The following is an 18,389-nucleotide window of genomic DNA, read 5'->3' as shown; positions in this document are numbered from 1 at the left end:
CTCTCTACACATGCAGACTCACGCAGATGATGGTGCTGCAGGAACACACATGTACAGTCAAACCTCTAATTATTCAGACAGCAGATATATATATGTATTTACTAGTGTGTGATCAGGACACTATAGTTAATTTATGTAAGTGAGGAGAGCAGAATAAAGTAAACTGTGACACATTATACCCAAATATGATAATAATATAAAACCAGTAAAAATTATACAAATTTGGGACCAAACATTATTCCGACCTGATCATGTTTTGCTGAAGTGTGTTTTCTTTAACTGCTAATGCTCTTTTCACACACAGACTGAACACAATGAAGCATTGCTTGGTGATTGGTTGAGCTAAACTGGTATTATCTAATTGTGTAGTTAAATTTAACAGCTGACAGATATTCAACATAATTCATGTGTGAGACAGTCTAACAGAAGGACGGACAAAACCAGTCAAATATCAACTGAGTTCTGCTCATATTTTATTAAAATTTTCTAAACTATAGCGAATAAACTGTGAGAATGTTGAAGGTGTGTGAATACATCTTTGACTGTGTTTGAGACTGCATTGCTTGTCTGAGTGTGTGTGTGTGTTTGACGCGCAGGTGTTTGACGCGTCTGCGTGTGCTGGAGTTCATCGAGGTGGAGTTTGTGGAGGACGAGGCGAGATCGGACGAGACGGACCGGCCGCCGGCGAGCGACGACGACCCCGCGCCGAGCCTCAGACGCGCGCTACGCTCCATGCTCCCCGCGTGCGTCACACACTTCACCCGCTGCACGCGCTCCGTCAATAAAGACTGACGCTTGCATGAGGACTTGCTGTGAAGAGACTGAAAACACACACCCTCGTTGACACAACCCTGTGTAGAAGTGCGGAGAACATGATTTTTACTGTAAAATAAAGTGCATCTGAATACAGTGAGCGCTCACGTCTCTCCTGCCTCACACTCGATCAGGACACCTTCATTATACAGCGCCTTTACAGCACAGGTTCATATAATACATATACTGTATACATAGAATTGGGGCGGCAGTGGCTCAGTGGTTCATGTAGGTTGTCTATAAACCGGAAGGTTGGTGGTTCAATCCCCGGTTCCACCTGACCAAGTGTCGAGGTGTCCATGAGCAAGACACCTAAAAAGCGCTATATAAATGCAGTCCATTTACCATATAATCACTCACACACACTCACAAACTAACACACTTACACATGCTCAGTTACAAACACACACACACACACACACACTATCACTCACACATGCTCAGTTACTCACTCACACAGGGTCAGTTACACACACATACACACTATCACACATGCTCAGTTACACACACATACACACGCTCACTCACACACTATCACTCACACATGCTCAGTTACACACACAAACACACTATCACTCACACATGCCCTCAGTTACACACACATACACACTATCACTCACACATGCTCAGTTACACACACACACACACTATCACACACACTATCACTCACACATGCTCAGTTACACACACACACACACACTATCACACACACTATCACTCACACATGCCCTCAGTTACACACTCACACACACGATCACTCACACACTATCACTCACACATGCTCAGTTACACACACGAACACGCTCACTCACTCACACATGCCCTCAGTTACACACACGAACACGCTCACTCACACACACTATCACTCACACATGCCCTCAGTTACACACACATACACACTATCACTCACACACACACTATCACACACACTATCACTCACACATGCTCAGTTACACACACGAACACGCTCACTCACACACACTATCACTCACACATGCCCTCAGTTACACACTCACACACACACGATCACTCACACACTATCACTCACACATGCTCAGTTACACACACATACACACTATCACTCACACACACTATCACTCACACATGCCCTCAGTTACACACACATACACACTATCACTCACACACACACTATCACACACACTATCACTCACACATGCTCAGTTACACACACAAACACGCTCTCTCACACTCACTCATACACACTATCACTCACACACAATATCACTCACACACTATCTCTCACACATGCTCAGTTACACACACGAACACGCTCTCTCACACATGCCCTCAGTTACACACACATACACACTATCACTCACACATGCTCAGTTACACACACAAACACGCTCTCACACACTCACTATCACTCACACACACTATCACTCACACATGCTCAGTTACACACACAAACACACACACTCTATTTATACAGCGCTTTTTACACACAGAGTGTTTCAGAGCAGCTTTACTGAGATAACAGGAGAATAATGCAACAAAGTTTGTTTCCAGAAGAGAATAGCGTCTCAGTCCAGCTTCAGTAAGTTCATTGATGCTTCATTTCTGTTGTAAAAAAGTTATTAATTTAGTTCATTTTTATATATATATATATATATATCTATATATAGCCGCTCTGGAGTAAACCGTGATGTCATCGTCCAGCTCAGTTCAGTTCTCATATAATGTCAATGCAGGAGATGAATAATATTGTTTAATATTAACTATAGATGTCTGTATAGTCCTAAATATAGATATTATACAGTACAGTAGGGCTGTGGATTCCCTAGTTGCTTATAAGTTGAGTATTTCATTCATAATTACTTATTTTTATTAGGTTTTGCATTTGGATATATATATATATACACTGCTCAAAAAAATTAAAGGAACACTTTGAAAACACATCAGATCTCAATGGGGAAAAATATCATGCTGGATATCTATACTAATATGGACTGGGTAATGTGTTATGAACGAAAGGATGCCACATTGTTTGATGGAAATGAAAATGATCAACCTACAGAGGATTGAATTCAAAGACACCCCGGAAATCTAAGTGAAAAAATGATGCAGCAGGCTTGTCAATTTTGCTGAAATTTCATTGCAGCAACTCAAAATGGTACTCAGTAGTTTGTATGGCCCCCACGTGCTTGTATGCATGCCTGACAACGTCGGGGAATGCTCCCAATGAGACGACGGATGGTGTCCTGGGGTATTTCCTCCCAGATCTGGACCAGCGCATCACTGAGCTCCTGGACAGTCTGAGGTGCAACCAGGTGATGTCAGATGGACTGAAACACAATGTCCCAGAGGTGTTCTACTGGATGTAGGTCAGGTGAGCGTGGTGGCCCTTCAATGGTATCATTCCTTCATCCTCCAGGAACTGCCTGCATGCTCTCGCCACATGAGGCCGGGCATTGTTGTGCACCAGGAGGAACCCAGGACCCACTGCACCAACATAGGGTCTGACAATGGATCCAAAGATTTCATCCCGATACCTAATGGCAGTCAGGGTGCCATTGTCTAGCCTGCAGAGGTCTGTGCGTCCCTCCATGGATATGCCTCCCCAGACCCTCACTGACCCACCACCAAACCGGTCATGCTGAACGATGTTACAGGCAGCATAACATTCTCCACGGCTTCTCCAGACCCTTTCCTGTCTTTCACGTGCTCAGGGCGAGCCTGCTCTCATTTGTGAAAACCACAGGGCACCAGTGGCGGACCTGCCAATTCTGGTGTTCAATGGAAAATGCCAATCGAGCTTCCTGGTGCTGGGCAGTGAGCACAGGGCCCACTAGAGGACGTCGGGCCTTCAGGCCACCCTCATGAAGTCTGTTTCTGATTGTTTGGTCAGAGACATTCACACCAGTGGCCTGCTGGAGGTCATTTTGTAGGGCTCTGGCAGTGCTCATCATGTTCCTCCTCGCACAAAGGAGCAGATACCGGTCCTGCTGATGGGTTAAGGACCTTCTACGGCCCTGTCCAGCTCTCCTAGAGTAGCTGTCTGTCTTCCTGGAATCTCCTCCATGCTCTTGAGACTGTGCTGGGAGACACAGCAAACCTTCTGGCAATGGCACGTATTGATGAGCCATCCTGAAGGAGCTGGACAGCCTGCGCAACCTCTGTAGGGTCCAGGTATCGCCTCATGCTACCAGTAGTGACACTGACCCTAGCCAAATGCAAAACTGGTGAAAAACAGTCCAAAAAGATGAGTAGGGAAAAAATGTCAGTGGCCTCCACCTGTAAAACCATTCCTGTTTTGGGGGTTGTCTCACTGTTGCCCATCTAGTGCACCTGCTGTTAATTTCATTAACACTAAAGCAGCTGAAACTGATTACCAACCCCCTCTGTTACTTAACTGACCAGATCAATATCCCAGGAGTTTAACTGACTTGATGCTATTCTCTGATTAAAAAGTGTTCCCTTTATTTTTTTGAGCAGTGTATATATATCTACACTCACCTAAAGGATTATTAGGAACACCTGTTCAATTTCTCATTAATGCAATTATCTAATCAACCAATCACATGGCAGTTGCTTCAATGCATTTAGGGGTGTGGTCCTGGTCAAGACAATCTCCTGAACTCCAATCTGAATGTCAGAATGGGAAAGAAAGGTGATTTAAGCAATTTTGAGTGTGGCATGGTTGTTGGTGCCAGACGGGCCGGTCTGAGTATTTCACAATCTGCTCAGTTACTGGGATTTTCACGCACAACCATTTCTAGGGTTTACAGAGAATGGTGTGAAAAGGGAAAAACATCCAGTATGCGGCAGTCCTGTGGGCGAAAATGCCTTGTTGATGCTAGAGGTCAGAGGGGAATGGGCCGACTGATTCAAGCTGATAGAAGAGCAACTTTGACTGAAATAACCACTCGTTACAACCGAGGTATGCAGCAAAGCATTTGTGAAGCCACAACATGCACAACCTTGAGGCGGATGGGCTACAACAGCAGAAGACCCCACCGGGTACCACTCATCTCCACTACAAATAGGAAAAAGAGGCTACAATTTGCACGAGCTCACCAAAATTGGACAGTTGAAGACTGGAAAAATGTTGCCTGGTCTGATGAGTCTCGATTTCTGTTGAGACATTCAGATGGTAGAGTCAGAATTTGGCGTAAACAGAATGAGAACATGGATCCATCATGCCTTGTTACCACTGTGCAGGCTGGTGGTGGTGGTGTAATGGTGTGGGGGATGTTTTCTTGGCACACTTTAGGCCCCTTAGTGCCATTGGGCATCGTTTAAATGCCACGGCCTACCTGAGCATTGTTTCTGACCATGTCCATCCCTTTATGACCACCATGTACCCATCCTCTGATGGCTACTTCCAGCAGGATAATGCACCATGTCACAAAGCTCAAATCATTTCAAATTGGTTTCTTGAACATGACAATGAGTTCACTGTACTAAAATGGCCCCCACAGTCACCAGATCTCAACCCAATAGAGCATCTTTGGGATGTGGTGGAACGGGAGCTTCGTGCCCTGGATGTGCATCCCACAAATCTCCATCAACTGCAAGATGCTATCCTATCAATATGGGCCAACATTTCTAAAGAATGCTTTCAGCACCTTGTTGAATCAATGCCACAAAACATTAAGGCAGTTCTGAAGGCGAAAGGGGGTCAAACACAGTATTAGTATGGTGTTCCTAATAATCCTTTAGGTGAGTGTATATATGGACATTATCAAAGACTGATGGTGGATGATTTATACATTTTACCCCAAAATATTGCTCTGTATTTTCCATATTTTCTGTGGCGGTCATTTTAGACCGTGATGATCACGGGTGTGACTATTTTATAAGATAATTTAGCTTTTTCTAATCATATTCATGATTTGATTGTGTTCATGGAGCAAGTGCCACGAAAGTCACCAAGTTTCGTACAATTCTGATGAGGTAAAAACATTTTAAAAATTCAAAGTTTAAAGTTTGTAAAAGTTTATAAAGATTTATAGAAGCTATTTAAATTACGTTACTTTATTTGAAATTAATGAGAAGTACAAATATATCCATTTTTGTAATGGTAGGCCATTCGCCACTGAAAGCTGATTGGCTGCTGGCCGCTATGTTTTTTTTAAGTATCCGAGCCGAGGATATGTTAAGAAATTCACCAAAGAAAATGGTCCGTGTACTTTCTGATAGTTTGTTTTTCAATTTGAAATGAGATGAGCAAAACCGAGAAAACGCGCCTTTATTCGTTTTTTTCTGAGAAAAAAAAAAGATTTCGGCTTGATTTTTCGTTTTTTGGTTCACGGGTCAAAAACGGATAAATGACTTCAAAATTAATTTTGCACATGTGGGCGGTCATGAGACGCCCCTTTCAGCCGATTGGTCAAGCAAATATGAGCCTGTGACGTCATCAGTGGTTCCCCAGGCCTGTTCAACAAGAACACAATAATAGTCCTATGGCTCTGCGTACTGAAGCGGTACACTGGCCACACTCCACCCATTGGCCCTTGCCAATCATGGCCTCCTAATAATCCCCATCCACTGAATTGGCTCTATCACTCTCTCTCCACCTTATTGTAGGAGATGCCGTTGTACTGTGGCTGGTCGCATCATCCAAGTGGATCCAAAAAAACTAACTACGCGCTTGTTTGTAAGCAGGTTGTGAATTATTAACTAGGTTAAGTATTCAATATGGCTGTCACGTGAGAAAAGAACGAAGGACTCAGACCCCAAAGATGAACTGTGTTAGAGGATCTGTGTAACAGCTGAGGCTTAGCCTGCCAGTTAGCCTGTCCTGGACCAGGCTAGTTTCCCAGCAGAAGTTGCCAGAGTAACTGAGTTCGAACTATTTTAAGTTTGCTTTATGAAACAGAATCAACCGACAATAAGTCTGACTAACCAAAATAAGCCTGGCTTGTGTTCTAATCTTGTTTTATGGAACAACCCTAAGACCAACAACATGATAAACACTGGGGTATATTTACACTCAAGGGGAGATTGATGAACAAGACACACCTGGGAACAATCATGAACTAATCAACAAGAAAAAATACAAAGGACTACAAAACATGGCACAGAACAGAACAGGAGATAACAGGACAGGTATAGTCCAGGGGCCTGCACTATGAGCCGGTTCAGGAGGATAGTCAGTGTCAGCTTGTCGGATGTGATAAAGTCACTCCACTTGTTTCTACTCTAAGATCACTACACAGCAAATTACTTTTAAAGACAAAATCGTCCGGCTTTTAGTAATGCTTATTTCGAATCATAACAAAAGTATGATTTGGATATTTTTTATGTAATAGATGAAGCTATAAAATGACTGCATGTGAGCTTAAATGTTCAATTCTCTCTATACCTTTCTCTTTCTCTTTCTCTTTTTTTTTTTTATTCCTTTCATGAAAATGCATTATTTGTCCAAGGAACACACAATTCATATGAATTTTTCCTTTACATTTCCATGATCAGAAAGGAGCAGATGGAAGAATAATATTCTTATATTTATCTGCCCCCTTTATAAACATAAATAGATGGCATTAGCATTGTTCCCTCCACCACCACCCAAAATTTATTAACATAAATAATAGATGACATTAGCATCACCCAAAATGTATTAACATAAATAGTAGATAACATTAGCATTATTCCCTCCACCATCACCCACACTCCAACATATTTGATATTTATTTAAACGTTTTACAATGATCACATACAAACAAAATCAAAATTCAGTTTGATATAATTCAAGTTGTTTCTTTTTATAACTCCTTTTAAATTCCAAAATATTTTTGCAGCTTTTTAAATCTTTCCTTAAAGAATTCCATGCTTTTACTCCAGCAACAGACAAACACATTTGTTTCAAATTTGTTCTTGCTATTTGATGTTTAAAGTCATACGGCCGTCTGTGATTTTCATCTTCAGAAGTAAAAACAAATAACTTTTGTAAGTCATTTGGAAGAGCTTTGCTTCTAGCTTTAAACATCACTAATAGAGTTTGTAATTCTATAATGTCTTTAATTTTTAATAATCCTGACCTAATAAAGAATTGATTTGTATGGTCTCTATATCCTGCTTTAAAAATAATGCGAATGGCTCTTTTCTGTAAAATAAATAAAGGCATAATGTTGCTATGATATGTATTTCCCCATATTTCTACACAATAGTTTAAATAAGGCAAAATCATTGAACAATATAACATTTTCATTGTATTATATGGTAAACTGTATTTAACCTTATTCAAGATAAATAAGCTTTTTCCCATTTTATTTTTTATATGCAATATATGACTTTTCCACGTCTATTTCTCATCTAAGGTGACTCCTAGAAATCTGATTTCAGACACCTTCTCAATGTTTACATTGTTTATAGATAAGCTGACTTCCTCCTTTCTTTTATTGCTAAATATCATAAACTTTGTCTTATTCAAATTTAAAGATAATTTATTTACATCAAACCACAATTTTAGTTTAATCATTTCATCTTCAATATTATTAGCTAAGGTTTTCAAGTCATTTCCTGAACTGTATAAATTTGTATCGTCTGCAAATAATACATAGTGTAACATGTTTGAAACCTCACAAATCTCATTTATATATAAAATAAAAAGTTTGGGTCCTAAAATTGAGCCTTGTGGTAGTCCACATTCTATATTCATACATTCTGACCTATAACCGTCAAACTCAACATATTGTTGTCGTTGTTGTAAATAGCTGGTTAACCAGTCCAGTGCAACTCCTCTAATTCCATAAGTATATAATTTAGAAATGAGAATTTGATGATCTATAGTGTCAAATGCCTTCTTTAAATCAATGAACACTCCTATTGTGTATTTATTTCTATCTATTGCGGTTGTAATATCTTCAATAATTTTCATGATAGCCAAGCTTGTAGACCTATTTGACCTAAATCCGTACTGATTTTCATTTAATAATTCATGTTTTTCAATAAAGTTGTCTAATTTATTAACAAAGAGTTTTTCAAACACTTTGGAAAATTGAGATAGGAGAGATACTGGTCTATAGTTATTAAAAATATGTTTATCTCCAGCTTTAAAAAAAGGTATTACCTTAGCTGTTTTCATACTATCTGGGAAAACTCCTTCTGTAAAAGAATAATTAATTATATAATATAATGGTTTAATAATGCAATCAATTGTGTTTTTTATTATTTTCATGTCAATACCATCACTATCCGTTGAGGTCTTGTTTTTTAGCTTATAAACCACAGATAATATTTCATTTTCAGTCACCTCACCTAGATACATTGACTGCATAATCCTATTTTCCCTTTTCCAGACTCCCCCTAGCTGATCACTAGGTATCGGTATTTCATTTGCTAAGCTAGGTCCTACATTTACAAAGAATTGATTTAGTTCATGAACCATTTCATATTTATTTTCAATCACCCTATTGTCCTTTTCAAAATATTTAGGTAATTCCGTTCGTCCAGTCTTATTCCCAATTACATTATTCAGAATATTCCATGTAGCCTTTATGTTATTTTTATTTTCATGCAACATTCTATTATAATAGTCCTTTTTTGCTTGTCTCAATATATTAGTCAACTTATTTTTATATTTCTTATAGCGTTTTTCTGCATTCTCTGTTCTTGATTTAATAAACTCCTTATAAAGTCTGTTTTTCTTTTTAGAGGCATTTTTTAATCCGTTTGTTATCCAAGGTTTACTATTTTGCCTTTGTTTGGATCTGCATAGGATCTCAGGACAGTGCTTATTATACAGAGTAAGATAACATTTAAGAAAAGAATTATAAGCATTGTTTACATCATCTGTGTACACCTCTTTCCACTCTTGTTTGAATAAATCATTCCTAAACTTATTAATATGATCAGCACTCCTTTTTCTTTTGTATATTTGTTGGTATATTGTTTTTTTAGACAATTTGTAGTCAAATATTGCAAATATAGGCAGATGGTCACTTATATCATTTATTACCAACCCACTAGTAATGGGATTCTCCAAAACATTTGTAAAAATATTGTCTATTAAAGTTGCACTAGTTGTGGTTATTCTGCTAGGCTTCGTTATTAATGGATACAGCCCATTTTTATATAATATCTCTAAAAAATCTGAGTTTTGTATATGTGAATCTACCTTTAGAAGATCAATATTATAATCTCCACAAATTACGAGATTTCGTTTATTATTTAGACCATGAATCATTTCTTCTAATTTATCCATGAAGGTTTCCACTTTTGATCCTGGTTTTCTATATACACATGCAACAACAATATTCCTATTTTGTTCTATTTCTATTTCTACAGCTACACTTTCCATTAAATCATTAATGGCTGTTGTCATGCATTTAACTGGTCTACATTTCAATTCATTATAGATATAGAGGGCCACTCCCCCTCCAGTCCTATTGACTCTGTTGGTGACATATAAATCATAGCCCTTTAATTTCAGATCAACCTCCTTGCCTTTCTTTATCCATGTTTCAGATAAAGCAATTAACTTAAATCTTCCTTTAAATGTCTCCAAAAAATGTTTGATTTCAGAAAAATGTTTTGATAGACTTCTACAATTGAAATGAATAAAAGAAAATGCCTGTTCAATTTGTACCTCATCAAGTTGTTCCTCAGTGTAATACTGACATGAGTCCCTAATATGATTAAATAAATTAATCTCTGGATCCACATTATTTTCAAAATCATATGTATCACGTTCTATATAATCAACACTTGCAAAGGCTTCAGTCTTAAATGAGAGAGTCATGAGTTCCTTATAAGAGATCCAATAATCAAGCAGAAAAAAGGAATGATGCACTCACTATTGTCATTTGTACAGATCCAGGTCCTTCATTTTTCTCACCATAATCACCTTGGCTTGTTCCGGAGGTCCATTCGTACGAATGAAAACTTTTCCATTCCTGGTCCAAGTTGATTGAATTTTATTTTCCTTTTTCAGGGTACGACTGGTCCAAGCAATTTCTGCATTTTTCTTTGTCAAGTGCTCATTTAAATACACTCCGGTGCCTTTAAGTTTCTTAGCTTCCTTCAGGATTTCCACCTTATACTTTCTACTTGCAAACTTGACAATGATTTTAGGTTTAGTTTTTTTGTCCTTACTTGGAAGAATATGACATGCTGAAATTTGCTGACTGTCCAGAGGAATGGTTTTGCTCTTCATGAAGCGCACCACTTGTTGCTCCAGGGTTTCAAGCTCCTCAGATGGTGCATCCTCACCTTGTTGGTCCCCAGATGGGCCTGTAGCCCGGGCATAACTTTGATGCCTAGTCTCTAGGCCGGTGATTACAAGGTCATCAGCTCTGGAATACTGTTCCAAGTCATCCACCCTTTGTTCCAGGAGCTCAATACGTTCATCCTTCTGTTGGATAATAGTTTTTAGTTGCCTGATCTCCTCCATGAGGCCTGTCAGTTTTCTTTGTTGTCCCACCACTTCACTTATTTCCTTTGACATAAAATTCAGGGAATTTTTAATTTCCGCCATTTCAGCTGCTATTTTTGCAGTATTGGCCATTGTACTCCAAACAGTCTTGACTTTTGTTGGATGTCAGTGCAATTTGATGATTTTAATGGATTTCATCAGGCCTTTGAGCAGAGAGAAACAGTTGCAGCCATCTTACTCAAAGCCACGCCCACCAACCTTTATCAACTGTATAAACTAACTTTTACTTGCACTGATATAGCAAGACTTTTTCTTTTAGTTGTCCTCTTTCATAGACAGCTATTTTCTTCTTGTTGTGTAAATTTGTTTAAATTCTTTATATTTTTCGATTTCTTAATATTCTGTAGTGAATCGCGTTGTTTCTCTCGTGAGAAATGAACCTCAGTTTCCCTCTTTCTCAGCCTGTGATTGGCTGTTCGCTACTGATGTCACTCCTAAACTCGGGATCAAAGCCTGAGCTGAAAGAGAATGTTGATGAACAGCATCATGGTACCAACTAAGCCAGGCTGGATTGGTTTGGTTTGGTTTGGTTTGGTTTGGTTTTGTCAACTCATCCTGTAACCCTGAGTTTGTTCAGCTACCATCATTGTTCAGGACACTGATGTTGACTTGTTGATGTTGATGTTGATGTTGACTCTTTGACTTGTTTCAACACACCTTGATCAGAAGCTTCACCCTCTTGCAACACTAACCAGGAAGAGGCGGACTTGTTATTTCTCTTTCCTGCCATTCTGACTTTGTCTCGACAAAAACAATAAAGAATCAGCGATCATTGGATTATGAAGGAAAAAACTTTACAGAGGAATTTGAGAAGTTTCTTTCTGAGCAAGTTTGCTTCTGATCTTTGTGATTCTCATGGTGTTTTTTAAACCGTCGTTCAGAAAGTGAAAGTAAAGTTTAGATTGCTGGAACTCAAAAAGTGAAAATGGCTTCACTAAATGTCTCTGCAGAAGAGCTTTCTTGTCCCGTGTGTCGTGAAATCTTCAAGGCTCCTGTTCTTTTATCCTGTAGTCACAGTTTCTGTAAAGAGTGTCTTCAACAGTACTGGAGAACCAAGGGATCTCGGGAGTGTCCTGTCTGCAGGAGAAGATCCTCAAGATCTGATCCTCCAGTTAATCTTGTGTTAAGAAACTTGTGTGAGTCATTCTTGAAGGAGAGAAATGAGAGGTGTTCATCAGGGTCTGAGGAGATCTGCAGTTTACACAGAGAGGAACTCAAACTCTTCTGTCTGGAGGACAAGCAGCCTGTGTGTTTAGTGTGCTTTACTTCACAGAAACACGTCAATCACACAGTCAGACCCATCAGTGAAGTGGTTTCATCATATAAGGTAAGACAAATGTTTCTTGATTCACATGTAAAGTATCATAACAGTCATAAACACAGATCGTTCCGGTTACTAACGTATCCTCGGTTCCCTGAGATCATGAACATTGCATCAGTAACTGACGTATGAGGAAAACTTAGTTTTTCCCTAAATACTGAAACCTGATTGGTTTTTGCAACAAATGTCACTAAAATTTGCTCTTTTAAAAAGGTCATGTGACAGTTCTGAAAAGAACATTATTCTGTGTATTTGGTTTAATGCGATAGGCTTACGTGGTTTTAGGTTAAAAAAAGTCATTATTGTAATATTTAATAATTTTATTGTTGCTCCTCTATGCCTCGCCTTTCTGAAACGAGTTTTACAAAGCTCATCGTTCTGAAAAGCGTAAATATGCAGTCGCCCCCGTCCGTTTTGGCGGCTGAAAAGCTGTTTGTCTGTAGAGGCGCACAGACGTGAACCAATCAGGCTTCAGTATTCAGTGTTGATCTGATTGAACAGCTGCAGTGATCAGGACTGGATGTGTTTAGTCCAGCTGAACTACATTATAAATGCAGTTTCATAGATCTGAGGAACTACGCCGGCCCAGTTGGTATTGGAGAACTTTTTTTGTTTCAATAAATAACATTGTCATTTACAAACTGTCACGACACACACACAGGGAATTAAAGATCCAAAAGCAGTTGATTTATTGGGGAATCCGTACTCACAAACAGTCCATGCAGGGGTCAAAACCAGAGAAGCAATCCAAAAACAAGAACAATACCAGACAGGCAGGAAGGCAGTACTCAAAAGTGGTGTGATCTAAGACAAGGACTCCGTAACAAACACTAAACAGGCAGGGTATTTATACACAGGGAAATGACAATGATAATGGGAAACAGGTTGAGTGCAATGATCAGTGATAAGGGACAGCTGAGTGCAATGAAAAGACAAGGATCATGGGGAATGTAGTCCAAGAGTGTGCTGGACACCGTGAGGAAGGAGGACATCTAGTGGTGACCCAAAGAACATAAACCAGACACTGTGACATAACCCCCCCTCTACGGAGTGGCTCCCAGACACTCCAAGACAGGACACGGAACAAAACAAGAGTTCAGGAGGGAGGTGGCACGGTGGAGGATCAGGGGGAGGGACAGGGGGCCAGGTCCATGAAGGGAAACAGAAACAGGGGGTAACAGACTCAAAGGGGGCCAGGGTGACACAGACAATACATCAGGGGAACAGGGCGAAGCAAACAGTCCATCCGGCGGCCAGGGGGGAGACTTTCCCTCGGGCGGCCAGGGCGGAGACAACAGTCCATCAGGCGGCCAGGGCGGAGACTTTCCCTCGGGCGGCCAGGGCGGAGACAACAGTCCCTCGGGCGGCCAGGGCGGAGACTTTCCCTCGGGCGGCCAGGGCGGAGACAACAGTTCATCGGGCGGCCAGGGCGGAGACTTTCCCTCGGGCGGCCAGGGCGGTAAAGACCCCTCGGGCGGCCACGGCGGTGAAGACCCCTCGGGCGGCCACGGCGGTGAAGACCCCTCGGGCGGCCACGGCGGTGAAGACCCCTCGGGCGGCCACGGCGGTGAAGACCCCTCGGGCGGCCACGGCGCAGGCACTGGAACAGACACCAATGGCTCAGGCACTGGAACTGGCACCACCGGCTCAGGCACTGGAACTGGCACCACCGGCTCAGGCACTGGAACTGGCACCACCGGCTCAGGCACTGGAACTGGCACCACCGGCTCAGGAACAGACACCACCGGCCCAGGAACAGACACCACCGGCCCAAGTGTGTGCGTAGCCCACACACACCACATGGCTGTGGCCATAATGGCCAGTGTCGCGGTCACTGAGGGCTCAGGAACAGACACCACCGGCTCAGGAACAGGCACAGACACAGGAACAGACACAGGAACAGACACAGGAACAGACACAGGAACAGACACAGGAACAGACACAGGAACAGACACAGGAACAGACACAGGAACAGACACAGGAACAGACACAGGAACAGACACAGGAACAGACACTGGCTCCGGCACAGGAACAGACACTGGCTCCGGCTCAGGAACAGACACTGGCTCCGGCTCAGGAACAGACACTGGCTCCGGCTCAGGAACAGACACTGGCTCCGGCTCAGGAACAGACACTGGCTCCGGCTCAGGAACAGACACTGGCTCCGGCTCAGGAACAGACACTGGCTCCGGCTCAGGAACAGACACTGGCTCCGGCTCAGGAACAGACACTGGCTCCGGCTCAGGAACAGACACTGGCTCCGGCTCAGGAACAGACACTGGCTCCGGCTCAGGAACAGACACTGGCTCCGGCTCAGGAACAGACACTGGCTCCGGCTCAGGAACAGACACTGGCTCCGGCTCAGGAACAGACACTGGCTCCGGCTCAGGAACAGACACTGGCTCCGGCTCAGGAACAGACACTGGCTCCGGCTCAGGAACAGACACTGGCTCCGGCTCAGGAACAGACACTGGCTCCGGCTCAGGAACAGACACTGGCTCCGGCTCAGGAACAGACACTGGCTCAGGGACAGCCACAGGCACAGGCTCAGGAACAGACTCAGGCACAGACACCACCGGCTCAGGTTCAGGAACAGACACAGGCTCGACGGCGGCCATCTTGTCAGGGAACACAAGCTCGGCAGACGTGACGTGAACACTCTCGGCAGCGGCCATCTTGTCTGAAGATACAGGCTTGGCAGACGTGACATGAACACTCTCCGCGGCGGCCATCTTGTCTGAAGACACAGGCTCGGCAGACGTGACGTGAACACTCTCAGCGGCGGCCCTCTTGTCCGAAGACACAGGCTCAGGAACAGTCTCTGGATCGGCAGACGGGATGGATCGCTGGGTTGGCGCAGGCAGTGCGAGCAGCTCGGGCGGGGTCGGCAGAGCAGGACGCCTGGGCGGTGTGGGCAGAGCAAGAAGCCTGGGCGGTGCTTCAGGGACGGTAGTCACCTCCGGGATGGTCTCAGTGTTATGAGCCACCAAACTCTGGACCACCGGACTCGGGACCACCTGAACTGGGACCACTGGATTTGGGACCACCGGCACTGAGACCACCGGCACTGAGATCACCGGCACTGAGATCACCGGCACTGAGACCACCGGGATAGTCACGGAGGGAGTCTTCCTTCTCCTCCTCCGTTTCAGGACCACCGGACTCAGGACCACCGGACTCGGGACCACCGGACTCGGGACCACCGGACTCGGGACCACCGGACTCGGGACCACCGGAACTTGGACCACCGGAGGCAGGACTGGAGTATCCCACTGGCTCCGATGCTGAAGATAGCTGGTAAATCCCCAAAAATCCAGGATCTCCAGCCCCTTCATCTCCCACCCAGGCAATGGGTCATCCAAACAGACATTGAAGAATTCCTTCAATGCCGAGTCGTTGTACTCCAACCCTCTAGAGAGGGTCCAAAACCTTTGGGCCAGACATCCCACCGGCTGGCCCTGCTGGCGTAGGTCCATTAAGTTTTGGACCCGTCCCCTCCTCTCCTTCTCCTTCTTGGGGGGAAGGATACGAAACCCCATACTGCTGGATCTATGTTTGTGACGGAGTCCTTCTGTCACGACACACACACAGGGAATTAAAGATCCAAAAGCAGTTGATTTATTGGGGAATCCGTACTCACAAACAGTCCATGCAGGGGTCAAAACCAGAGAAGCAATCCAAAAACAAGAACAATACCAGACAGGCAGGAAGGCAGTACTCAAAAGTGGTGTGATCTAAGACAAGGACTCCGTAACAAACACTAAACAGGCAGGGTATTTATACACAGGGAAATGACAATGATAATGGGAAACAGGTTGAGTGCAATGATCAGTGATAAGGGACAGCTGAGTGCAATGAAAAGACAAGGATCATGGGGAATGTAGTCCAAGAGTGTGCTGGACACCGTGAGGAAGGAGGACATCTAGTGGTGACCCAAAGAACATAAACCAGACACTGTGACACAAACTGTACTTTGTGTTTACTCAGGTTGCCTTTGTTTTATGGTACACTCTAAAAAATTCTGGGTTGTTTTAACCCAATTTTGGGTCAAATATGGACTAACCCAAACGTTGGGTTAAAAATGCAATTTAAAAATGTAACCCAATGGCTGGGTTTGTCCATTTTTAAATTGCATTTTTAACCCAACGTTTGGGTTAGTCCCTATTTGACCCAAAATTGGGTTAAAACAACCCAGCATTTTTTAGAGTGTAGGTTTTACTTTTTCACTGCATTATATGATCGTCACTGTACACTGTAAAAACTAAAGGAGCCTCAAATACCCTGTCGGATACTCAAGGAACTTCAAAATGTAATTTTGGTGCCTCAAAGCTCTTTCTCCTATAGTAGGGTTACTGGAGGAGCATTGAGAATCTTTGAGGTTCTTGCTGGAACTTATGGGATCCTTTAAGGTTCTGGAGTCACCTTTTCATTACCATGAGACCTCGAAGTGCTTTGGGGGAAAATAGAGGAACTTAAATGTGATAAAAGGGTTATTGGAAGATCTTTTAACATTTAGGTGGTTCCTGAAAGATCTCTAATGTTAAAGCCAGCATCTGGAGGAACCCAATGGTTCAGTGAGGCCCGAATTAGATTATTATTCTATTATTATAATTATTATCCTATTATTATTATTATTATAGGCTACTTAAGTTTGATTCAGTTTACATACCCAGGTGAAAAAGACGTACTATTAAATGTATTAAAAATGTACTTGAGTGTGTTTTTAGTAGACCTACAATACAAATATACTTTAATGCATTTTTATTATTATTATTATAGGCGCGTTTGATTCAGTATACATACCCAGGTGAAAAAGACGTACTATTAAATGTATTAAAAATGTACTTCAGTGTGTTTTTAGTAGACCTACAATACAAATATACTTTAATGCATTTTTAATACATTTAACAGTAACCTAGTCTTTTTCACTTGGGTAGCTTACATATATTTAGTAGCCTATAGGCCTATTTTATTAAGTAATTTAAACCTTAAACAACAACACTAAATAATAATAATATTATATGAAGAAGAAGAAGCAGGAGGAGAAAAGTATTATTCAGTCACGAAACTGCTGCTATTCCTCTGCTGTCGTCGCTTCAGTGATGCTCGCGCTGCTCGCGCAACAGAGCTCAGCTGATCGACATCAGGAAACTAACGGCTCCTCTCATCAAAGCTTCCGCCGTTTGTTTGGCTCTCCATTACAAGGTTTGTAAACTCGCCAAATAAATATAAATACACAGTCTACTCACTATATATTTAAACACACATATATATATAAACTAAATTTATTATACATTACTACGTTTTTACAGTGTTTACCACTCGTTTATTGCACAGTATCTGGTATGAAGGTTTGAGCCGCGATGCTAACTACGTTGATCTAATGAACAAATGGAAATGATTGACTTATTGTCTTAGATTGATTTAGTCATTCAATTCAACATATTTTGTACAACTGTGTCTTCAAATTGCTGATATAGCCTAACTAATTTAGAAAATTCTCTGATTCTTGGCGTTTGTTATGAATAACAAAAACAGGTTATAGTTTGCTCTGTTTTTGTTTAGCCTAACGTTAACTTTACTTACTACAGGTGCCCTCATTCTCTCAAATACCATTTTAAAGCCATTTACTGGTCAATAAATATTATGTTGTGAATAATCAGCTTTGTTCTTTTGTTTCCCCAGAACAAATAATCTGAACATTTCAGTGGCAACATTGAATTACAGTAAGTTACCTGCACCACATGCAGTACTTTATTACTATGAACTTTCTCTGTGAAATTGTATTGTTTGACTGTGTACTTGTGTTTTTTAATCAGTTATTCTCTGAAAATCTTTTCTCATGATCTCAAATCT

General features: G+C 41.9%; 2 protein-coding genes across 3 annotated transcripts in view; both read left to right on the top strand.

Moving 5' to 3' along the window:
• Nucleotides 1-1,003, top strand: part of LOC308701221 (F-box/LRR-repeat protein 12) — an 11,640-nt gene extending 10,637 nt beyond the window's left edge. For both annotated transcript variants that reach the window (XM_081383406.1, XM_081383407.1), the window contains exon 5: nt 597-1,003. In XM_081383406.1, coding sequence (XP_081239532.1) covers nt 597-792 — 196 coding nt within the window. In that variant the 3' untranslated portion in view covers nt 793-1,003. The remainder of the gene's footprint in view (nt 1-596) is intronic.
• Nucleotides 1,004-12,137: 11,134 nt separating this feature from the next.
• Nucleotides 12,138-18,389, top strand: part of LOC308701275 (E3 ubiquitin-protein ligase TRIM39-like) — a gene marked incomplete at both ends in the record, with an annotated part of 29,560 nt that continues 23,308 nt past the window's right edge. Inside the window, 2 exons of the mRNA XM_081383471.1 lie at nt 12,138-12,539; nt 13,595-13,707. Of these exons, the coding sequence (XP_081239597.1) occupies nt 12,138-12,539; nt 13,595-13,707 (515 nt within the window). The remainder of the gene's footprint in view (nt 12,540-13,594; nt 13,708-18,389) is intronic.

Source organism: Scardinius erythrophthalmus (genome assembly GCF_964197995.2).
Source record: "Scardinius erythrophthalmus genome assembly, chromosome: 13".
Lineage (NCBI taxonomy): Eukaryota > Metazoa > Chordata > Actinopteri > Cypriniformes > Leuciscidae > Scardinius > Scardinius erythrophthalmus.
Note: the sequence above shows the minus strand (reverse complement) of the source record. Positions and strands in the feature narration are given on the sequence as shown.